General features: G+C 39.7%; 1 protein-coding gene across 1 annotated transcript; it reads right to left on the bottom strand.

The window, feature by feature from the left end:
• Positions 1-911: 911 nt before the first annotated feature.
• Nkap (NFKB activating protein) lies at positions 912-24,669 on the bottom strand. Its single transcript, XM_059250658.1, has 9 exons — positions 24,146-24,669; positions 20,456-20,536; positions 13,616-13,686; positions 13,297-13,437; positions 11,744-11,807; positions 6,166-6,275; positions 6,000-6,075; positions 4,717-4,866; positions 912-1,162 (listed from the first exon to the last, which is right to left on the bottom strand). Exons 1-9 carry the CDS (start codon positions 24,523-24,525, stop codon positions 988-990), a joined length of 1,248 nt encoding a protein of 415 aa, XP_059106641.1. The 5' UTR covers positions 24,526-24,669; the 3' UTR covers positions 912-987.
• Between the last annotated feature and the right edge of the window lie 226 nt (positions 24,670-24,895).

Genomic DNA, 24,895 nt, shown 5'->3' with positions numbered 1-24,895 from the left:
TATTTTCCCTCATTAGCACTCCTGACACTCATTCTTTTACATATTATCCTATCATTAAATATCAGTTTAGATAGAAATAGTACTCTTACATTGGCACGACAATAGACTTCCCAAGACTGTATTTGAAAAAATTTTTTGCACTGTTGGGGATGCAGCTCAGGGCCGCATGCATGCTAAGCACATGTTCTAATGCTGAGCTATACCCTGGCCACAGAAAGAACTGTTTTAAGTAATTTATTAAGAACTTACAACATCTAATGTTCACATTTTCTATTTCACACATATGTGAGTTAGCCTTTTGGTTTGCTTGTTTTTAGAGCGGAGGTAGACTTAGCCCAAAATACATTTCGAGGGCTGACTGTAGAAACAAGTCAGTTTTCCAATTCCAGTATTGCCTTTTACAGCAACACCGTCATTTTGTTAACAGAAATAGCCTCCTACATAGTTTCTGTCTAGCCCATTTGTAACACATTCAAGACAGAGCTATGAAATTCCCAAGTTCTGCTGGGGTAGGGGCAGACACTGAATCACAGAGTGAGATTGAAATTTCTTATTCTGTTGACACTTTCTCTCTATGCCGCCTTCCTAACATTGCAGGATTTCCTTCAGAATTTGGACTTTCAAACCAGAAAGTTAGGGTCAATCTTAAAAAGCCCCAAATAACTTACTAATTATATCAACAAGCATCTGTTACTGAAGGACTGAAGGATTCCGAAGGCACAGAAGCACTGAAAAGCCACTTCAGAGCACAACAGCCTTTTTGGCTGGGCATGGTGGCACCCATCTGGAGTCTCAACACTTGGAAGATGGAGGCAGGACACAAAGAGTTCAGAGTATCCTTGGCTACAAAGCCTGAGGCCAACCTGGACTACTTGAAACCATACATCAAAAAATAACGCCAAACACAAACAAAACAATAACCTTCTTTTATGTCTAGAACCCACAATTTCCTTGTTAAAACTGCCCACTTGTAAAGTCAGGAAGTCGTCACTTGTCGTCCTTCCCTTTGGTCTTTCTGTACACCATCTCTCGAAAGCTGGCCAGAATCTTGTTCTCCCTCTTCCGTCTTTCTTCCTGGTTAAAGGATGCAAGGGCTCTCTTCTCATCCGCACTGTAGATCTGGTTCTCTTTGCGCAGCCGCACAGCCTCCATTCGGCGATGCCTGAAGACAATTTTATCTTCGACTTAATTTCTTACTAATAATTCCTACAGCATATCCTCATGAATCCTTCTTAATATAGAATCTACTTAAAAGGTGACAACAGAACCTGGAGATGGGTCATCAAATGACTCTACATTTTATCTAGTGATGCCCCTTTTCCTTTAACCTATTGCTAGTATTCATGATCTCCAATGTTTGTCAACATAGTAGATATTATCATTCATTTCACATACTAAAGACATAATTCTGTTTTCCTTATTTCTAATAAACTGAAATGGGAAACTTATTAAATGTTTTAGGCGATGTGTATTTTGGGGGTGGGGGTTGTTTGTTTTTGAAAGAGTTTCATGAAATAACTCTGGCTAACATGGCTGACCTCAAACTCCCACAGATCCACCTGCCTCTGCCTCCCAAGCGGTGCAATTTAAGGCATGTGCCACCATGCCCAGCCAGTAATAGTGGTTTTTGTCTTTGTGGAGTCCATAGCAGGGCAAATGAAAGATTTATCTTAATTAATCAAGTGGTACATCAATGTTCAACTTTACTAATACAAAGAAGAGAATCAAGTCTAAATCTATAACTGAAGAGGAATTCTGTGGATAGTTTAATTTCCTTAGAATCCAGAAGTGTCACAAAGAAAAGGGGAACTCAGTCTAAAAGTTAGATGAGTAATATATAGAGACAGAGGAAAACTATGATGTTGGATTCAAAAGGTCTGTTATTCAGAGAGAAAAATGAATGACCTCTTTTGTGCATGTGTACCCAAACCCTACATAATTACTTGAAGAGACTTATCTCTAGAAAAACCAGGAAAGACTGGGTAAGAAGAGGAGAGAATCATTTCAGGTTAGTGTGACGGTATCTAGGGATAAGATGGGAGAGTCGAGGAAATGGCAATATACTTAGGTTGTTTAGAGTATAGTGAGTGCCCTGTGCAGTTACATGGGGCAGAAAGCAATACAGAATGATGCTATAATGAACGCCCACATGCCTGTCTCTAGTCTGTCAGATTTTCTCTTGGGCACCCCAGTATAGTGCTGCTTGGTTATACTGCACATGAGAGTCCAACTTTCCACAATGTCACACTGTTAATGGATATACTACCAGCATTGTTTAGGAGCTCTTGTGGCATCATATCCTTTCAATATCTGGCACTGTCAGAACTTTGAACCTTTTCCTATTAAATGGATACAAAACAGTATTTCACTGAGGTCTTGATTTCCATTTCCAATAAAAATAAACATCATTTAGTTTATGTATAGGACATATGTATTCTTTTGATAAATGGCCCTTTCTGTCATTTCTTTTTTTCTTTTCTTTTTTTTTTTTTTTTTTGGTTTTTCGAGACAGGGTTTCTCTGTGTAGCTTTGCGCCTTTCCTGGAACTCACTTGGTAGCCCAGGCTGGCCTTGAACTCACAGAGATCCGCCTGGCTCTGCTTCCCGAGTGCTGGGATTAAAGGCGTGTGCCACCACCGCCCGGCTGTCATTTCTTTTATAGTTGTTCATTTCAATATTCTCATTACCAATACTTTATCAATTGTGTGTATCCCAAGAATCTTATCTGAGCCTGGAATTTGCACATTTAATGGACACAAGTTCAAACTTTCAGCCTAGGCAAACTTCTGGGCAGCACATTTTGTTTTGTTTAGAAAATACAGTTTTATCTAAAAGGCACCCTCTCTGAAAGTAATCTAGTGGCACTTCTTTTTATATCTGGCGATTCACTGTTCTGCATTCTTCTTTTAACGTACGGATGACATTTTTCCTATCCCATTTCCTGAATACTTCTTTCTACACAGATCTGACATGCTATCTCTTTCATACACAAAATTCCACACATGTATAACTGTCCTTGGACTCTGCATTTTATCCACTGAATAATTAGGTTATTCACTATGCTTCCTAAATCCTAAGTGCCTTAACTCTCCTCTCTCATAAGTCACATCTTATTTGCCTACTCTTCTTCAGAACTAACACGGCTACTCTTAGCCTTTTAGTCTAACAAACACACTTTAAAACAGTTTTACTAAGTTTGAAATTTTATTGAATCTATAGATAAATTTGAGAGAACTGACTTTACAGTATTGCTAGCCTATCTTTAAACATTGTCTGTCTCCTTTGATATGTCTTCTTTAATGTTTCATTTATTGATTGATTGATTGATTTTTTTTCAAGACAGGGTTTCTCTGTGTAGCTCTGGCTGTCCTAGAACTCTCTGTAGATTAGACTGGCCTCAAACTCAGAGATCTGACTGCCTTTGCTTCCGAGGTGTTAGGATTAAAGATGTGTACCACCACGCCCAGCTAAATTTTTAAAATTTTTATTTTATGTGTATGAGTGTTTTGCCTGAATGTATACCTGTACATCACATATGTGTAGTGCCTGCAGAGGCCAGAAGAGAACTTCAGATCCCTGGGACTGGAGTTACAGCTGGTTGTGAGCTGCCACGTGAGTGCTGGGAATTGAACCTGGGTCCTCTGAAAGAGCAGCCAGTGCTATTAACCACTGAGCAATGTGTCCATCCCCCTAATGGTTCTTAACATTTTATAGTTTTTCCCTGTAGGGGTCTGGGGATTCTTTTGTTAAGATTTATTTCTAAATCATTCATATTCTGATACTATATATTAAACTATAAATATTTAATTATAATTCCTTATATATTATACATTGTTAATTATATTAATATGTATTAATGATATGTTAAATTCTATTTTCTAGTTGTCTGTAGAACAATGGTTCTGTAATAACTTTATATACAACCATTTGTTAACCCTCTGAAGAGTCTTTGGGACCTTGTATGTAAACAATCATCTCAATCACAAAAATGGCTATGTTGAACCCTCCTCCTTACTGATTGCTACATCTCTAATGATTCGTCCTTATACTGTCATCCTCCAAAGCAATGCTGCTTTTCAGAAATCTAAGATTCTGAGGGATGCTTCAGAGGTCTCTGGTATCAATTCAAACTAACTATTTTAATAAGTAGTTTGTAATCTTAAAGAATCCACAGGCAGTGTGAGTTCAGTACCCCTGCCCTTCTCCTCCCCGATTAGTCAAGTATTTTCTGATCTTCCAGAGTCCTATTTCCTCATGCTGAATCTGACAACTTTCATGACCCATAACCAATATTCTTTTCCAGAAATTCTGGTCCTCTGAGAACTGGAGGAAGATTACCTTGGGACAGTGCTTTCCTCACTAATGGAAGCCTACATTCCTTTATGATAGATGGCTGAATTTAACTCATTTTTTATTTTACAGGGGGAAAATTATACTAAAATATGAATAAGAAATGAAACTGGAAACAATTGCTTCTTTAAATTTGGAGATATTGTAGAGTTTGAGGCTAAGTTTTATACACAGTTAAACCTTTTTTAAGTATGTTTCTTCTAATGAAACCAGTACCATGTGTGTCCGTCCGCATGTGTGTATATGTATACTCTATTTCCACTAGAAAATAGTCACTTAATGAAAACAGATCACCAAATACAATCCTAGTAGGAAGAAAGAAGGAAGAGAGCTAATCATGGAAATGGACTCAATGTCAAGGAAGTACCTGCTACCACTCATTACGTAACCCGAACATTCAAATGATGCGATCTCTTCACTTGTCAAGCCAATTTCACCTCTTCGTGGGATTCGCTTTCCAGCTTTTACATATTCAGCCATAGCTGCACCTTCACCAGGTAACAGAGCATGGCCATAGCTACAAAGTAATTCAGAATTCACAATAGTTATCGCCACAGAAAAGGAGAGCACAAATCATTTTCCCTCAGATAGCAGTAAGAACAACAGTGCTGAGCAATATTGTTCCTGGTGTGAATTACTTATGTTTTATTAGAGAACATTGTACTATGAGCTATATTACTAACCTAGAAATGTATAAATAATTTGGAAGAACCAAAGAACTAACGTTCACAAGTATAGACTCACACTTTATAATTGTGGGTTAATTCATCAGGTATTACTATTACTGCTTCTGTCCTCAGCTCATTCTCTATAAAAACCCCGAATATATAATAGATCTCAAAATAACTTGTAACAAACAATAATACCATACAGTAAAAATTACCTTTTGTCTTTTATTATAAGTCTTTAAAAGCAGTTCAGTGATGGTTTCTTGCATTCCTATTAAACTTGAAGCTTAAAAAATTTATACAATTATAAAGATAACTACACTACACTATTAAGGTAAACATAAATAATAGATTGCATGGGCTGCCAAGGAGGCTCAGAGGGTAAAGACATTTACTGTCAAGTCTGTTGACCTGAGTTTAATCCCTGGTACCCATATGGTAGAAGGAGAGAACCAAGTTCTAAAAGTTGTCCTCTAATGCCTTCCCCTCCTTTTTCCCTCCTCGATACAAAATTGATAAACTAATGCAAACTTTAAAAATTACACTGCATAAAAGAAACAAAGTGCTATGACGATTAAAGAGGGTTAGAAATCACAGCTCCTTGCAGAGAAGCATTGGGACTCACCATATGTTCCTTCTTTTGGAAAGGGGCTTTGAAGGATAGTTGAAGATCTTGTTTTTATTTTGTAGAAACAGAGTCTGATGTAGCCCAGACTGGCCTTGAAATCACAATGTAGCCTAGAATGTCCTTGAATTCCCCATCTCCCGGCCTCATCCTCCCAAATGCTGGGATCACAGGCATAAGCACCATACCAAGCTAAGAAAGTACTTTAAATACTGCAAATATACTACTACTGGCTGAAGGCACAGCAGTGGCAGCCTGCTAACCTAGCATGAGCATACTCAGCACTGCAGAAAACAAAGCAAATGACCTACAACAAAGAAAACCACCCAAACCCCACAACTGTACACTGCTACTTACTTCAAAGGCTTATCATCTTGGGAGGCAAGTGTTTTGGGAGCCTCTGGGCCAATGAGATCTGATGGTTCTTCTGCCTCTGCATGAAAGATATTAAGAAACACATTCATATCTTGACTAATCACAGTTAATGTTTCATGTTTTGAGTTAGTCAGCTGCAAGAACCTACTTGATCGATCCTTCCAAGGATTCTCTAGAAATTCTTCTTGGGACTCTTTAGAGCTTGAATCACTAGACTCTTTTCTGTTCTTCTTGGACTTCTTTTTCTTGTATTTCTTCCTACATGGATTATAATTTAATACAAATTAAGTATTCTCGTGTTAAAAGGCATTCTGTTTTCTTTTCTTTTTAAAGAAAATTTTATAAAGATGTATTTATCATGTATACAGTGTTCTGCCTGCATGTATGCCTGCACACCAGAAGAGGGCACCAGATCTCATTACAGATGGTTGAGCGCCACCATGTAGTTGCTGGGAAATTGAACTCAGGACCTCTGGAAGAGCAGTCAATGCTCTTAACCTCTGAGCCGTCTCTCTAGTCCTTTAAAGAATTTTTTTAAGATTTATTTTATGCCGGGTGGTGGTGGCGCACACCTTTAGTCCCAGCACTCGGGAGGCAGAGCCAGGCGGATCTCTGTGAGTTCGAGGCCAGCCTGGGCTACCAAGTGAGTTCCAGGAAAAGGCACAAAGCTACACAGAGAAACCCTGTCTCGAAAAACCAAAAAAAAAAAAAAAAAAAAAAAGATTTATTTTATATGCATTGGTGTTTTGCCTACATGTATGTCTGTGTATGGGTGTCAGATCTCCTGGCACTGGAGTCACAGATAGTTATGAGCTGCCATATGGGTGCTGGAAATTGAACCCAGGTCATCTGTAAGAACAGCCAGTGTTCTTAACCACTGAACAATCTCTCCAGCCCCAGGCATCCTCAGTTTTCAAAAGTTAATGAAAATTATCTGAATTCCCAGCTTATTCAAACTTTTCAATTCAATCTTCTCAGTTAACCAAGTAGTATTTTACTATCAACAAGAAATGACTAAAAGATCAATGAAATACAGTTATCGTGTAGAAAGATTAATAGAAATGAAATAGCTTAAAACCTAACTCTCAGGCAGGAGGTGATAGCTTATGTTTGTAATTGTTATGGAACAATCTTTTAGTATACTGTAAGGAAGTGTCACTCAGACTGGTTCAATAAAAAGCTAAATGGCCAATAGCAAGTTGGGATTTTGGGGGCAGAGAGAATGCTATGAAGAAGGCAGAGTCATCAGCCAGATACAGAGGAAGCAAAACATGCAGGATGCAAGGTAAAAGCCATGAGCCACATGGCACCACACAGATGAATAGAAATGGGTTAATTTAAGTTATAAGAGCTAGTCAGAAACAAGCCTAAACTCCGTGTTGTGATTTGGGAGCTGGCTGGTGGGACAGAGCAAGACTAGCTACAAATGGCATCCAATATCCAGGCACATATTTCCACATAAGACCTGAGAAAGCTTAAAAAATAAAAAGGTTCCAAACACACAAAAAACATGGCTTCCTAGTCCTGCAGACTCTCATCATGCAGGCTACAGTACAGAGACACATCTCCTGGCTGCAGTCTACAGGCTTGAGCTGCCAGCTCGCCATGAGCTAAGCTGTGTAGCAGTTTAAGATTTTACTGATGCAGACACAAAAAGTTACAGATATGCAGTAAAACAGGTTCAGATGGAAAAATAAACCTCTAAACAGGTTACACTGTGTTTAACAATGTGTGTAGGGTTAATAAAAAGGGTATAGACAGTCATAAAAATAAATAGTTTAAGAATAATAAAGTCTTTAAAGAAAAAGTAATAAAATAAAAGAAGCCACGTAGAGATGGGAAGTATACAGGAAGTCTGGATCCTGTATGTTATTGTGCTGTTTTAATTTTCTGATTGCTGATGAACAAATGATAGCTGCTGAGAAACACTGGATTATGGAAACTGTTAAACTAAACTATCATATATATTTTTTAAATGTCTTAACTTCAAAATGGAAGCCAAAAAATATGTTGTGTTGGAGAAGAGGTTATGCTTATGTTTCCACAGAAAACAAAAAGCTATGGATTCATTCAAGGTTAAAGAGGATCAGCTTTGATCTGGGGAGACCCTCTGAAAATCCTGGCTATAGATATAAAGAAATAAACCTAGAAAAACTGCAAGACAGGTAATGTATATTTTACCTATACAACACACAGTCCATACTTGTGTTAATGTAGATATGTCTATTACCTTTGAATATTTATGTGTTTTCAGAGCAAGAACAGACACCAACGAAAATGAGTGGCCCAGGTGATCTAGCCTTTCAGAGTACCTCTGTTGTAATTTCCTCAGAGTTCTGCATCCAGAACAGCTTCAAGGTTGCTGGATGAGATGGTCCAGCCTCACAGATAATTCTAGCCAGGACTTGATCATTATTCTAATTTTCTCAGGGCCCTCCAAAGATGTTAGCAAAAAGCAGTCTAGAGAACACAACGCTCACAATCCCAAGAGATGAGGGTGGGTGGTTCTGGGACATGAGGTGGATTATGGATGTTTGTCATTGTTTAGGGGGGTTGGTTACAAGTTGTTATTGATCATGGTCAGAGAGAAAGCCAAACAAAGAAGATTAGATTCAGAGATCTCTTTTTGAAAGGAAAAAGGGGGGATATAGAAATGATATGATAAAAGGATAGATTACTATATCTACTTTCAAACTAAAAAAAAAAAAAAAACAACCACTAGTCTCAAATATTTTACATTGGTATGGATTTTTGTATATTGATACAAATTGAAGGTTATTTTTATTAGAACATACTATACATACATTTCTACTCTTGTTTAAGGTATTGTACCTATGCAGCTCATTTAACAATGTAATGTAAATTTCTAGTCCTTGAAAGTTATTATTACAAAATATTTAGGATAATAAATATAGGTTAGTAGTCACCTATAGCAAGCAGTCATGTTAGGTATATTTTCAAGGTCAAACAGATATATTTTAGACAGACAGATGGTCTTCAAACACTTCAAAGACTAAAGAATACAGCATTTCTGCATGGGACCAACCTAGACCCTCTGCATGTAGGTGACAGTTGTGTGGCTTGGTCTGTTTGTGGGGCTCCTGGCAGTGAGACTAGGACCTATCTCTGGCACATAAGCTAGCTTTTTGGAACCTATTTCCTATGGTGGGATACCTCACTCAGCCTTCAGCCTTGATGCAGCAGGAGTTGGGTGGGTGGGGGATATGACTTGGTCCTGCCTCAACTTGATGTGCCATGCTTTGTTGATTCCCATGCTTTGTTGACTCCCATGGGAGACCTTACCCTTTCTGAATGGAGACAGAGGAAGAGTGACTAGGGAGAGGGTAGAAGGGAGGTGGGGGGAGAAAACGGGAGGAGGGAGGGGAAATAAAAAAATATGGCATTTAAAATGTTTTGTTAACATAGGGCTTTTCATGACAATGAGATATATCTGTTACTGCAGCAAAAATTTACTTCAATTGCTTTCAATGTGGCAAAATTAACCATTTAGATGAGAAACTGCTCTTGTCTTGACTGTATGCTATACAAACTGGACAAGCAGGACACAAAGGAAAAAGACTGTCAAACTTTGTCAAAATAATTTCCTGCTTCATAGAAAAGTCTGCCAGACAATCTATAGGACACACAGGAAAGTGACTGCTGAACTTTGCCAAGCCTAGTGCGACAGTCTTTCAAAATCCCTGCTTCATAAAAATGTCTGTCGGATATTCTAGGCCATAGGCCAAAGATGGATGCCCCAACATTGCAGAGGAACCTTGGGTGACTGTCTAGGCAGCCAGCTGTCTCTGTCATTTCTATATGTTTGGAAGTGGCTTACACTGCACTTCCTGTTTACTTAGGTAATATTATATCTTTCTGGGGTCTTTGATGGAGTTGGTAACCAGGTAGTTACAGTTGTAGTTTTCCTTAGTTATGCTAGAAAGTACATTAGGTACAGAGCTTTGAACTCGATCAAGATAGAATAAATAATGGAGTATTTAGGGTTGAGGATTTAGCTCAGTGGTAGAGCGCTTGCCTAGCAAACGCAAGGCCCTGGGTTCGGTCCTCAGCTCCAGAAAAAAAAAAAGAAAAAAAATAATGGAGTATTTTCCCCAAATATGCCAAATACAAATGGACTGGACTAATTCTTGCCTGATAATTGTTCTTATTGTGCACAGTTTTATTATGTTAGAGTTAAAACCTTTCCTTTTTATTTAGACAAAAAGGAGGAAATGTGGAATAATCTTTTTGTACACTGTAAAGAAGTGTCACTTGGATTGGTTTAATAAAAAGCTAAAGGGCCAATAGCTAGGCAGGATTTTCAGGGCAGAGAAAACACTGAGAAGGTGAGTCGCCAGCTGGATGCAAAGGGAGCAAAACACACAGGACAAGAGGTAAAAGCCACGAGTCATGTGGCAACATGTAGATGAATAGAATTGGGTTAATTTAAGTTATAAGATCTAGTTAGAAATAAGCCTAAGCTATCAGTTGAACTTTCATAATTAATAAGAAGTCTCTGTGTTGTGATTTGGGAGCTGGCTGGCAGGACAGAAAAAGACTAGCTACATGTAATCCTAGCACTTGGGAGCTGGAGGCAGGAGAATCGGGAGTTCAAAGCCATCCTATACTATCTAGTGAGCCTGACACCAGCCTTGGATATATAAGACCCTGTCTCAAAAAACAAACATACAGGGGTTAAAGAAATGGTTCAGCAGTTACAAGTGCTTGCTGCTCTTCCAGAGAACTATAGTTCATATCCCAGCACCCATATCAGGTAGCTCATAACCACCTGTAAGTCCAGCTCCAGAGGATCTGATACCCTTTTCTGGCCTCTCCAGGTACCTGTAGATGTACATGGCACAGACACAGATGCATCTTTTAAAAAAAAACATAGAACAAGCCCAAATACAAAAAAAAAAAAATCCCACAAAACAAAAACAAGTTCTCACCAGTGTAAGCATTAATAAAAATTTTCAGTTAATGGGTTAAAATATAGCAAAAATGTTTAAATAGCAGCATTCAAAGTAAACTACCACTGTTCAATCTCAATGACATACTGAATCTTGACAAAGACCAGCAGTGTTTGCTAATATGGCAAAAAGAGATAAGACATTAGTTGCCTACTGACAGTGTACACAGCACCACCTACAAAGTATTCCTGGCCAAAGTTCCAATTTGAACCTTGCCAAACTCGAGAGACACACCCAACTCTCCAGGAAATAGAGAAGACAGAAAAACATGCTAAATCACTCCAAATAACCACTATAATTTAGGGACAGTATTAGCATTCTGATATGAATAAACTGTAGGAAAAAAACTACAGAGAATTGATAGTTAACTTCTTTTTTGGTTTCTCAAGACAGGGTTTCTCTGTGTAGCCCTGGCTGTCCTGGAACTCGCTCTGTAGACCAGGTTGGCCTCGAACTCACAGAGATCAGCCTACCTCTGCCTCCTGAGTGCTGGGATTAAAGGCATGCACCACCACTGCCCAGCAACTGTTAAATTTGTAAGCACAATAAAAGTTACTATATTTTTTTTAAGGAATACCTTTTAGAAAAAGGTACTAAATTATTGAATTATTTATGGAGGGAATGATAACTTTCATTAGTACCAAAATAATTGGAGGGTGATAGAGACTACCCATAATTGGTCAGACTGGGTATATATATGGGGGACCATTATACATTTTAAGCTTTTTCATTAAAAAAAAGTAAAGAAAAACTGACGTTCTCCGTTTCCTCTTCTTTTCCTTTTTCTTAGCTTTCTTTGCTCTTCTTTTTGTATCTTCATCTGAAAATTAAAGCACATTATTATTGAAAAAAAAATTTGAAGTTCAAAATCCCAATATTTTAACAAATAAATAAATACTGCAAATATTCATTTGTTGTTACAGAGAAATTTATTCATTCTAACATTTACTGAAACTTGCCAGGAATTATACTAGAAGCAAGAATCAAAGAAATTAAAGTCATGGACCAGCAAGATGGTTCAGTGAGTGAAATGCTTACTGTCAAACCCGATGACGTGAACTGGAGCCCCAGAACCACATGGTAGAAGGAGAGAACTGATTTCTATAAATTGTCCTCTGATCTCTACACACTGGCTGTGGCATGTATGAGTGCACACACACTCATACACACACACATACAATAAACAAATGAATGTAAAAAAACTAAAGTCACACTAAGTATTAGTAATATCGGGAATCACTATTAATTTATTCATTGAGTTAATGGCATTGGTTAAGTAGGAAAACATCCTATTTCAAAGAGGTACATATAGAAATATTTAGTCAAGGAATGATAACTTACTCTGAATAGCTCAGCAACTTCTCCCACCCCCATATTTTAAATGTTAAAATGCTTACAAAAGCTAATAATAATAATAATTACATTGTTCCCTTTATTTTCCTGGGAATTGTTAAAGTTTCATAGTGAGAAAAACAAAACCAAAAAGAAACAACTCTTTGTGCGTGTGGCAGAGGAGAAGAATGCTTTCCAGAATCTCAGTGGAATGGAGGGAAGATGGTAATGGAATGATCATAATCTGGGCTAAGAGAGAAAAGCATGGGGTGCGTGAGGATACAGAGGAGTCTTGAAACCTGCCAGACACGCATTGGCAAGACGACTCAGTTGGTAAGGGTGCTTATTGCTGGGCTTGAAGACCTGAGTTCAATTCCCCAGGACCCACATGGTGGAAGAAGAGAAATTTCAACTCCTCAAAGTTACTCTCTGACTTCCACACATATACTGTGGTGTGCACGTCCACATACATATACACATATGCACAAAATAAATGAATAAAAGTGTAATAAAAACATAACTTATTTGGGAAGATAATTAAGGAATGGTTGACCTGGAAGTGGTAACTAGTTGTTTTTGAAATCAGTTTATTATAAAAGTAGCGCATGTCCATTGGTGCACTGCGTAAGCCCAGGTGGATGCAGGGAGTGACAGGCTCTGAAGGCAGAGGGCCTGCTGTACCAAGTGACACGTCTGTAACTGCAGAAAAGAAAAGCTGAGTGGCTGGAGAGACGGCTCAGCAGTTAAGAGCACTGGCTGCTCTTTCAGAGGACTGAATTTGATTCCCAGCACCCACATGGTGGTCACAACTGTCTGTAACTCCAGTGCCGGGGGATCTGACACCCTCTTCTGGCCTCCACAGGCAGAGGGAATACACATGGTGCACAGACATGCTTGCAGACAAAACACGCACACACATAACATTTTTAACAGTTAAAATGCATTCTAGGGTTTGCAGAATGACATGGCTTTCTCACCACTGGAGTCTGTGTCAGATTCAGAGTCACTGTCACTATCTTCAGAATACTTCTTATGTTTTCTTTTAGATGACTTTTTCTTTCTCTTTTTCTTGGATCTTTCTTTTGAATGACTAGATTTCCTTTTCTTCTTCTTTTCATCTGTTGTTAAGTACAAATAAAAATTAACTTCTACAGAAGTATTCCCGAACATCTTACTATATTTGAAATACTGAAAAGAACTTGGGTATCCTGAGTAAAAGCAGGTCTAATGTCCAATTATTTATAAACATACTTTTCAAATTTATGACTTAATAAATTCTTTATTTTACAAAATTACCTTCTGAACTAGATGCTGAAGTAGTGCTTTTCTTTGGCTCTTCATCCTCTACTGGTGTATGTTCATCAGAGCTGAATTACAGAAAACAATTGTAAGAAATATCTACATAGAGCATTAAAATATGCACTTAAAATTTTTCAGTTTGGGCTGGAGATATGGCTCAGAGGTTAAGAGCACTCGCTGCTCTTCCAAAGGTCCTGAGTTCAATTCCCAGCAACTACACGGTGGCTGACAACCATCTGCAATGAGATCTGGTGCCCTCTTCTGGTGTGCAGGCAGAACACTGTATACATCATAAATAATAAATCTTAAAAAAAAAAATTTTTTTTTAATTTCAATTAACAGCACTCATTGCCTAAGGAGCCTTCAAAGACAGCATTTAAAATTATTATTAATGTTGTTATTATTACTATCTTATGTATATAGGCATTTTGCCTACACAAAATGTGCCTGGTGCCCACAGAGAGAGGCCAGAGAAGGTATCGGATCCTCTGGAGTTGCTATGTGGGTGCTGTGGATCAAACTCAGGTTCCCCAGATGAATAGCCAGTGCCTTTAACCACTGAACCCTCTCTCTAGCCCCCAAAGACAAGAGTATATTCAGGAGTCTACTGTCGTCATAATAAAAAAATAACTTATATTTATATAATGCTTTAGAGTTTACACAGTACTGTTAAAAAAGCAATGTGCAAGATTTATATTTTCAGAAGAAACTCACAAGACAAAAGTTGAGAAATAGAAAACATAAGGAAAGATCAAGAAAAGGCAAACATAAAGATTGATAGAAGAGTTCATGATTTCATTATTTTTTGGCTATGGGGATCAAACCTAGGCCTCAAAAATGTTAGGCAATTTTGCTTTATCACTGAGAGATATCCTAGCTCCAGAATTTTATTCTAAGTAGGTGAAGGATACACACTAGAACAACTCCCATCTCCCCAGAACCTAACAGACTACAGAATCTGCAAAATAAATTCTGAAAGTAAATTTTTGTTTGGGGGTTTAAATACATTATTTTACATTTAGTTTATTTAGAACACGTGTGTGTGTGTGTGTGTGTGTGTGTGTGCGCGCGCGTGCACATGCGTGCGTGCGTGCGTGCGCGTGCACACTACTGTGGAGGTCAAAGAACAACTTTCAGGATTTGGTTATCTCCTTCCACCCACTGTGGGTCCCATGGATCAGCCTGAAGTTGTCAGAGTTGGCACCAAGCACCTTTACCTGCTGAAAAATCTCACTAGCCTGGATAATTTTCTTTTGAGACAGGGTCTCTAGCCCATGCTGTGGTTGAACTCTCTATGTTGCTAAGGACAGCCTTTCACTTTTGACGCCCCTGCCTTTACCTCTTCAATCCTAAGATTATAAACCATGTACCACCACGCCTGGTTTATTTGGTTAGAGATCAAACCCAGGGTCTTATGAATTCTAGATAAGCACTCTACCAGCTGTTATCTGCTCAGCAAATAGAGTGTGCAGTGCTCTTGCATAGGACCTGAGTTTGATTCCCAGCACCCATGCTAGGTGGCTCACAATCACTTATAACTCTAGCTCCAAGGAAATCTGATGTCCCTGGCCTCTGGGGACACTAACACCTAGCTGTGCATACCCATGGAAACCCACACAATATACATAATTAAAAATAATAAAAATAGACATGGTGATACACACCTTTAATCCCAAAACTTAGGAGGCAGATGCAGGTGGATTTCTGTGAGTTTAAATCCAGCCTGGTCTACACAGTGAGTAGACCAGCCAGGGCCACATAGTGAGACCTTGTCAAAACTAGTAAATAAGTCTAAACAAATTTTTTTTAATACTTTAGGAAAGGTTCTAAAAAATTAAAATACTTTGATGGTACCCAAGGAAAGTTCTCATATTCTATCATCCTTTCCTCTAAAGTTTTAAAGATCATACTGTGGGGGAACCCACTCCCACTTTTTCCCCAGGGTACTCTTGAAAAGAGAGGGATAAGAGATATTAGGTAGAAAGATAGAGGGGAGAGAAACAAAAATACGAGATAGCCTTGGGAGGGCCTGGACCAATATCCACCAGCCCCCTTCTGTCTCTTCTAAGGGGACTTTTATAGGAATGCCAAGGGGTGGAGCAAAACAACCTCCCCCTAGCACAGCCAAGTGCAGACCCTTCCAATCACCTGATAACTACACACATAGTCAAGCAATCCTCTAACTGCTGGGTAAAGCAAGCCCAGATCTCACTAGGGAACATTTGTGGGCCTCCACATCACACATGAAATAACTTACGTATTATTTATCAAAAATATCTTTAGGGATTCTTTTAATTCTCATTCAATGAGTGGTGGGGAATATTATTTTAAGGTATGTTACTTTTGTTGATGTTGCATTTGTTTAACTCTGTAAAGCTTTGTTACTATGCCTGTCTAAAACACCTGATGGTTTAATACAGATCTGAATGGCCAATGGCAAGGCAGGACAAAGGATAGGTGGGGCTGGCAGGCAGAGAGAATATATAGAAGGAGAAATCTGGGAAGAGGGATTGAAAAAGAAGCAGCCAGAGAAGGAGGAGGACTCCAGGGACCAGCCACCCAGCTACACTCACAGCAAGCCACAGTAAGAGTAAGATACAGAAGTAAGAGAATGGAAAAAGCCCAGAGGCAAAAGGTAAATGGGAAATTTTAAGTTAAGGAAAGCTGGCTAGAAACTAAGCTAAGCTAATGCCGAGCATTCATAATTAAGAATATGCCTCCATGTGTGATTTATTTGGGAGCTGGGTGGTGGGCCCCCCAAAAGAGCAAAAACAAACAACAAATGAGTTCAAGTATCTATAGGAACAAGTTTTAGATAATACTGCTTTATCACCCTGACACAAATTCTAAGTTTCTTGTTAAGCACACTGTCTCAAACAAACAAACAAAAATCCAAGAGTGGAGCTGGGCAGGATAGCTCATGCCCTTAATCCCCATAGGTGCATCTGAATTCAAGGACAGCCTGGTCTACAAAGAGAGTTCCAAGACAGCCAGGGCTACACAAAACCAAAAACATAAAAACAAACAAACAAACAACAGAAAAATATGGAGCCAGCAAGTTAAAGGTGCTTGCTGTCAAGCCTGATGACCTGAGTTTGATCCTTTGAATCCATTATGTGGAAGGAGGGAGCAATTCCCACCTGTGTGCTGTGGCACACAAAGGACATCCCCATAAAATAGTAACATTCAAAATGAAAATAAATGTGAAATAAAAAAGTAGTCGACCTTCAGAGTATTAGATATAGGAAACACTTTTTTTTTAATATTTATTTATTATGTATATAGTATTCTGCCTGCATGTGTCCTTGCAGACCAGAAGAGGGCACTAGATCTCATTACGGTGGTTGTAAGACACCATGTGATTGCTGGGAACTGAACTCAGGACCTCTGGAAGAGCAGTCAGTGCTCTTAACCGCTGAGCCATCTCTCCAGCCCCAGAAACACTTTTTAAATGGCAGTACATTAATTTAAAAAATTCTTGGTGACCTTACTGTAGACTTGAAACTCTGAAACTTTAAGAGGGAAAAACCTTCAAGATATAAACATACAGGATGAAGAGGTGGCTCAGTGGTTTAGTACATTGGCTACTCTTCGCAGAGAACCCAGGCTCAATTTCCAGCACCTACATGGCAGTTTACAACCATCTGTAACTCCAGTTTCAGGGGATCTAATGCCCTCTTCTGACCCCTGCAAGCCCAGGGCATGAATACAGTATACTTACACACAATGTAGGCAAAACACTTATAAAATAAAATAAATATTTTTTCAAAAAGGATAGGCATAAGCAAGAACTTTCTAAATAGGATGCCAGTTGTTTACTAAATAAATCCCCAGATCAACAAATGGGACCTTGTGAGATTAAAAACCCTTGTACAGCAAAGAAAAACAACTGAGTGAAGAGAGCACCTAAAGAATGGGAGAAAAAAATTACATCTGGCAGATGAGGATACCAAGAATATACACGGAAACAAAAAACTAAAGAAACCACTACAATAAATGGGCTAAGCTAGGTGGTGGTGGATCCCACCACTGGAAGGCAGAGGCAGGCGGATCTCTCTGAGTTCGAGGCCAAACTGGTCTACAGAGTGAGTTCCAGGACAGCTAGGGTTACCCAGAGAAACCCTGTCTCAAACAAACAAATACATGGGCTAATGAAATGAACAGACATTCCTCAAAAGACAAAATACAAATAGTCAATAAACACACACAAAAAAAATGTTCAACTTCACTATCCATCAGGGAAATGCAAATGAAAAATACACTGAGAGTCCATCCTACCCCAGACAGTATGACAGCCATTAAGAAAGCAACTAATGCCCGTGGTGGTGGTGCACGCCTGTAATCCCAGCACTCGGGAGGCAGAGGCAGGCGGATCTCTGTGAGTTCGAGGCCAGCCTGGTCTACAGAGCTAGTCCAGGACAGGCTCCAAAGCTACAGAGAAACTCTGTCTCGACAAACCAAAAAAAAAAAAAAAAAAGAAAGCAACTAAGTACAAATGCTGTTGAGGATGTAGAGAGCAGGAAGCCCTTATATACAGCCAGTTGGAATGTAAACTAATTCAGCTTCTGTGGAAATCATATGGAGGTTTCTCAAAACACAAAACTAGATCCTCCACAGAATCTAGCCATATCACTCCTGGGCATCTGCCTGAAGGATTGCAAGTCATCACATCACAGAGACACTCACACAGCAATATAAACCACAGACTAACCGGGTGGTGGTGGCGCACGCCTTTAATCCCAGCACTCGGGAGGCAGAGCCAGGCGGATCTCTGTGAGTTTGAGGCCAGCCTGGTCTCCAAAGTGAGTTCCAGGAAAGGCGCAAAGCTACACTGAGAAACCCTGTCTTGAAAAAAAACAAAAACAAAAACAAAAACAAAAAAAACCCACAGACTAGCCGGGCGGTGGTGGCGCACGCCTTTAATCCCAGCACTCGGGAGGCAGAGCCAGGCGGATCTCTGTGAGTTCGAGGCCAGCCTGGGCTACCAAGTGAGTTCCAGGAAAGGCGCAAAACTACACAGAGAAACCCTGCCTCGAAAAACCAAAAAAAAAAAAAAAAAAAAACCACAGACTATTCACAGTAGCTCAGTTATGGGGTCAAACTAGGTATCAACAACAGAGGAATAGACTTAAAGATGTAGTGTATGTGCACAGTAGAAACATTTTCAGCCAAAAAGAAGACTGGGGTTACATCATGTATAGGAAAATGGATGCAATAGGAAATAATCCTATTGAGCAAATTAAGCCAGTCTCAGGAATACAAATTTCATGTTTTATCCAATTTGTGGTTCTCGGATTTCATATAGTCACATAAAATCATGTGTGTATGTATAAAATGAAAGAAGAAATGAAACTGTTTAGGGGAACAAAGGGACACATGGGGCAGGCACTGTGGGCAATAAACAATGTTATGTCTTATGAACTTTTTTTTAAATTTAGGGGCCAGAGAGGTGGCTCAGTTGATCAAATGATTGTCACACAAGCACAAGGCCCTGAGTTCAGATCCCCAGCAGCCACAGAAAAATGATGGGTGGGCTGGCACTCACCTGTAATTCCAGCATTTGGAGACACAGAGACAAGAGGATCCCTAGGGCTTACTGGTCAACCAATCAAGCCCACTGGATCAGCACCAGGTTCACTGAAAAACTGTCTCAAAAAATAAGGTGCTGGACTAGCAAGATGCCTTAGCATGAGGGAGCACTAAATAAATGCCAATCCTAACAACTTGAATTATATCTCCTGGAACGCACACGATGGAAGAAGAAAACCAACCCGTCCAAGTTGTTCTCGGACCTCCACATGTGATAAGTGAGGACATGTACAACACCCGTGTGCGCACGCCTTTAGTCCCAGCACACACACACACACACACACACACACACACACACACACATACACACAGAGTGAGTGAGTGAGTGAGTGAGTGAGTGAGTGTGAGAGAGAAATGTAAATTTTAAAAGTAAGGTAGACAAGAGATCACAGAAAATTTGACTTCAAATTCTGGCACACAATCACTCACACACACTAATTTTTTAGGATTTTGAGTGTCTTCTTTTCCCAGCTCACTAGCCCATTTCCACCCTCAGAAGAGCCTTCTTTCTTAGTAAATTACCTCTATTTTATCACTTATACTAATACCTAGCAGTCTGATAGTGGGTTAGTTGAAAAAAATGAAAAATAATATAAACACAATATAAAATATAATGAATCTTTCTGAGTAGGAAATTAGTGCTTCAAGAGTTATAATTTAAAGACAGCAATTAAGCTGGGCATGGTGATCTATGCAAGTAATTCCAGCATTCAGGGGGCTAAGGGAGGAGGATTGCTATGAGTTTGAGTCCTGCCTTGGTTGTTACACAGTGGGTTCCAAATAGCCTGTATTACAGAATGAGACCATGTCTCAAATACAATACAGAACAAAACGAACCCCTACACACAATGAATGTGCTAAAATCTACTAGCAGTATCTGTAATCATAACCCATGTTCCATGTTTTTAATATAAAGGGTAAAATAGCATAAATCATAAGAAATCAAAAAAATCTGATAAGTACTTGAAGCTCTTCACTTAAAAATTTTGACAGTAGGGCTGGCGAGATGGATCAGCAGGTAAAGGTGCTTGCTGCTAAGCCTGATGACCTGAGTTCAATCCCTGGGACCCACATGGTGGAAGGAGAGAACCGACTCCTGCAAGTTGTCCTCTGACCTCCACCTGTGCACATACATACATGTACAAATAAATAAAATGTGAGAAAATATAATTAAAAATGTTTTGACTGCAGACCAGGATTTAAACAAATGCTATTAACATTGTAAAATGATATGTTTAACCCACTTACTCTGGTTCAGGATTCTTTGGAGAAAGTCCCCAAACTTCAGGAGCTCCCAATTCTCCAATTCTCTCTCTTTCACTTAATCTCCTGAAAGAGATAAATATTTAAATTATAACTCAATGGATGAACTGTTTCCTAAACATATCATAAAACTCAACAGGAATCAAGTCTTCTAGTATTATTTTCCCCATATATCTTTGAGACAGGATCTTACCATGTTGCCTAGGCTGGCCTTGAACTCCTGGGCTCAAGTGATCCAGCCTTCCACGAAGCTGGGGCTACAAGAACACCTGGATTTATCTATATGTTTGAAAAATCAATAAAAACTTGGTTTAAATATAAACTCATTAGGTAGGATTTGATGTTCTGATAGTATCATAAACTTACATAAACTATAGAGTGCCTCAGTACCAGTGGCAGAAATGGCAGACAGACTGTCAAGGGCATCCTTTTTTCTGAATGTGTGGCATAACTACCCATTTAACTGTAAAGTGTAACAGAAAGGTTTTGTGGGGGGAGTGGTTTGGATTTTAGTTTTTGGTTTTTTGAGACAGGGTTTCTCTGTGTAGCTTTGGAGCCTGTTCTGGATCTCACTCTGTAGACCAGGCTGGCCTTGAACACCTGCCTCTGCCTCCCAAGTACTGGGACTAAAGGCGTGCGCCACCACTGCCGGGCTAAGGAAGTATTATGTTTAAAAATAAATTCATTTGTTTATGTGTATTTATAAAGGCAGGGAAATCTTTTGATTTAGTCAAACTTCCAGTTTTCAGGAACCTAGGAATTAGTGAAGACGATAAACATGAAATGAAAATAAAGGGGATTCTGAAAAGGAAGAAAATTTTTCTTTGACAAAAACTGTCCTTATTAAGGTTTATTACTAGTTTTTCTTTTAGATCTTTTTTGGAGAAGGAGTACATTCTCTACTTTGGGGAGAATACTTTTTTTCATTTTACATATGTGACTAATTCTGCTTTAATATTTACTACTACTCATAAACTTATAATACAAATTCTGGGCTGGAGAAACGGCCCAGTGGTTAAGAGCACATACTGTTCCTGCAGAGGCCTAGAGTTTGATTCCCAGCATCCAAGACGGTTGGCTCTCAGCTGCCTTAATTCCAGCTCCAGGAGATCTGATGCTTCTGGCCTCCCAAGGCATCTATGCTCACATGTACATATCCATACACAGAAATACATGCATACACATAATTAAAAATATAATAAAAATAACACCAGGTATGGTTGATCGCTTCAGTCCCAGCACTTGGGAGGCAAAGACAGGCAGATCTCTCTCTCTATTTGAGGCCACCTTGGTCTACATAGTAAGTTCTAGCACAGCTATAGGGAGACCTTGTCTCAACTGCCCCTCCAAAAAAATAAATAAAATAAAAATAATTATTTGAAGGGGGGAAGCCTGAATTCCTTATTCCTTAAAGAGTAGTGGCTTAAAACTCACAGGGTTTTTTTTAAGCATAACAATTACAAAAGAAATATAATGGGCTTGATTTTCTTTTATTTTAACTACTTTAATCATGGGGAAAGGTATTTGTAACTACACAGAGCCAGACTTAGAGGGTGTTTTATTTGATTAAAAAGATAATTTAAGCCGGGCGGTGGTGGCGCACGCCTTTAATCCCCGCACTCGGGAGGCAGAGCCAGGCGGATCTCTGTGAGTTCCAGGCCAGCCTGGGCTACCAAGTGAGTTCCAGGAAAGGCGCAAAGCTACACAGAGAAACCCTGTCTCGAAACAAAATATAAAATAAAATAAAATAAAATAAAAAATAAAAAAGATAATTTAAAAAGAGATACATCTGTTTATAACTGCTAGGGGAAAAATGCCTGCCCAATCACAAAGAACACAAACAGTCTCATACCTGTTGCTCCTGTAAGGCTTTAAAATTTCTCATTTTTAAACATTCAGTACAAAGCCTAGCACTGTGCCCAAGACATAATGTTTAATAAACACAATAAACTTCATATCGTCTAAAAGTACAAATGCAAATTTCATCATAGCAATTATAACATTCCAGTAAATCCTCTCCACCTCTTTTTGAGACTGGATCGCATGTAGCAGGGTCTAACTAGCCTTCAACTCCTGATGATTCTGACCCTTTCTCAAATGTTGGGATTAGAGACATGACCTCACAAAACTCATGGCTCACTATTTGCTTTTCGACTGTCATACTCTGTGGGTACTATACCATGCTGAACAATTTAAATTGGATAGGTAAGTCTCTAACAATTCAGAACTGTCTTACTGTTTCTGTTTCCACGCACTTATGGAAGTTATTACAACCTTAAAAGCCTTGTTACTAATTTCCCTCAAGCCTTTCTGGAGTACTGATCCAACCAGGGCCTCAGGTTTGCTAGGCAAGCACTCTTCCACTGAGTTACAACTCTGGCTTCTTCTTTTTTATGGTGAAGAAGTGAAGCTCAGAGAGGTCAACTAACTTGCCCCAAACTACCCTGCTTCACGACAAACAAAGCCTTCAAACTCAAGCAGAGTGCTTGTGAAGCCTGCCCTTTTTATAATTATACTTTATTTCCTCCCCTGCTGGAAGAAAAAAAATCATGAAAACAATTCAACAGTTGGAAAGTTAACTTGCCCCTCAATGCCTGTAATGCTTAAAGTTTTATCCTTTTTTAAACACATGGTACAAAGCCTAGTACAATGCCTAAGACATAACGTTTAACAAACATAATAAATTTCATAAATATTAGATGACTAATGCAGTAATATAAGCCTCTCTCTCAAAGTCTCACTTTCCCTCAGGCTGACCTTAAATTTATTCGGTAGTTCAGGCTGGCCTCCAACTAATTGTGACAATTCTGCCTCGGCTTTCTGAATGCTAGAATCAAAGGAGTGAGCCATCATGCCCAGCTTTTTTTAATTTAACTATTTTTTGAGACATGTATACCAGGATGGCCTTAAACTTGCTATGTAAATGAAGACGACACTGATCTGACTTCCCTCCAGGGCCTCACAGCTGTTGCAACTACAGGTCTGTGGGTCTTTTAAACTAAGAACTCCATTAGAGGAGATCTGATCTCATTCCTGCGTTTGTTTTTCATGGTCAAGATGGCTGGGACCACTTTACAAAACTCTTCCTTAATGTAGCCCCATCTACAGCTTGGCGGAGCATTTTTCTTACATTCATCTAATCATCTTGCATAGAGGAAGGTTTCCTCCTATCCAATACAGATCCTTAATTACAATCCTTCCCAATTCCCCGCAAAACTTTTCCACTGACATATCCTGTTATCTCAAACTTGTCTGTTCCTTCATGCAACAAGCAACCGTTGCATGCCTCCCAAAAGGCAGGCACTACTAATTCTGTAATCGATGAAATAGGACCTCCACTTCCACAAGTTCGGTTTAGTGTACAACAGACAAGCTCACGCATAATGACGCAACCAAGGAAATACAATAGAGCTGAGGCTCTTAGCGATATCTGCCTGCAAAGACAGGAGGGGGGAAGTGGGTGGTGGGAAAACAGGATACTTTATGAAGGAGTCTGGGGATGAATGAAAATATAAGTTAGAAAAGGATAAATAAAAAGGTCGTGGGGTGGATTGAAGAAAAGGATGAAAAAGGTGCGAGGCGGGTGGGAAGCGAAATACAAACAGAAACAATGAACGACAAGCCGGACTCAAAGACAGGCGGACTCGTCCAAGAGGGTGCGGCGATCTCACTCACTTCTGCCGCAGACTCTCCTCTCTCTCCTTGTCCAGCAGGCTTGGCCATGGCTTGTCGCCCCCGTAGGGGCGCGAGTAGCCGCCATAATAGGCAGACGAGGATGCAGAAGCAAAGGGGGCACTCCGCTGCGCAGAGGGCCGCTCTCGAGAACGCGATCGAGAGCGGGAGCGGTAAGATTGATTTCGAGAGCTTTGGCTGAAGCCACTGAGCGAATGGCTGAGCCCATTCCGGTCACCAAGACGAGAACAAGAGCGCGAGCGAGAGCGGCGACCCCGCGGGGAGCGGGAAGATTTGCTGGGCTTAGGGCTCCTCGACGAACTGCGACGTTTTCCCCCAGAGGCCTCCCGTTCAGGGCTACGCGAGCCTGACACAGGAGCCATGGTGGTGGAAGCTGAACCCGCCAAGGGGCGGAAGAAGGGGGCGTTCTCGCGGCCCCCAAGGATCTAGAATGCCTAGGGTTCGGGAACCTGCAGCGTTTATCAAACCAGAAAAAAAAAATCTTGGAAGCAGTTCCGGGTACGACGGTAAACCCCTTCCCCTGGACCCAAGCTCCTTGCAGCCAACAGGAAGGGATGTGTGTATTAGTATATAGAAGCCGGTCAGGAAACTGGAGCACGGACACATACAGTTCCTAGTGAGGGTTCTGAAATCTAAACTACATGGAACACTACCCTTTGCTGAGTCTGAAACTCTAAAACCTGAAGGAAAGTTACGATGAACGCAGTACATATATCATTGAGTAGCTGTATG

Source organism: Peromyscus eremicus, chromosome X (assembly GCF_949786415.1).
Source record: "Peromyscus eremicus chromosome X, PerEre_H2_v1, whole genome shotgun sequence".
Taxonomy (NCBI): Eukaryota; Metazoa; Chordata; class Mammalia; order Rodentia; family Cricetidae; genus Peromyscus; species Peromyscus eremicus.
This window is presented reverse-complemented; position numbering and strand designations above follow the sequence as displayed.

Coding starts and splice junctions, on each gene's coding strand:
- Nkap (XM_059250658.1), bottom strand. CDS start 24,525: ATGGCTCCTGTGTCAGGCTCGCGTAGCCCTGAACGGGAGGCCTCTGGG. Junction 13,687..20,455: donor CCAAAGAATCCTGAACCAGA/GTAAGTGGGTTA, acceptor TCTGTAATTCAG/CTCTGATGAACATACACCAG. Junction 4,867..5,999: donor CAAGATGATAAGCCTTTGAA/GTAAGTAGCAGT, acceptor ATTACTTTGTAG/CTATGGCCATGCTCTGTTAC.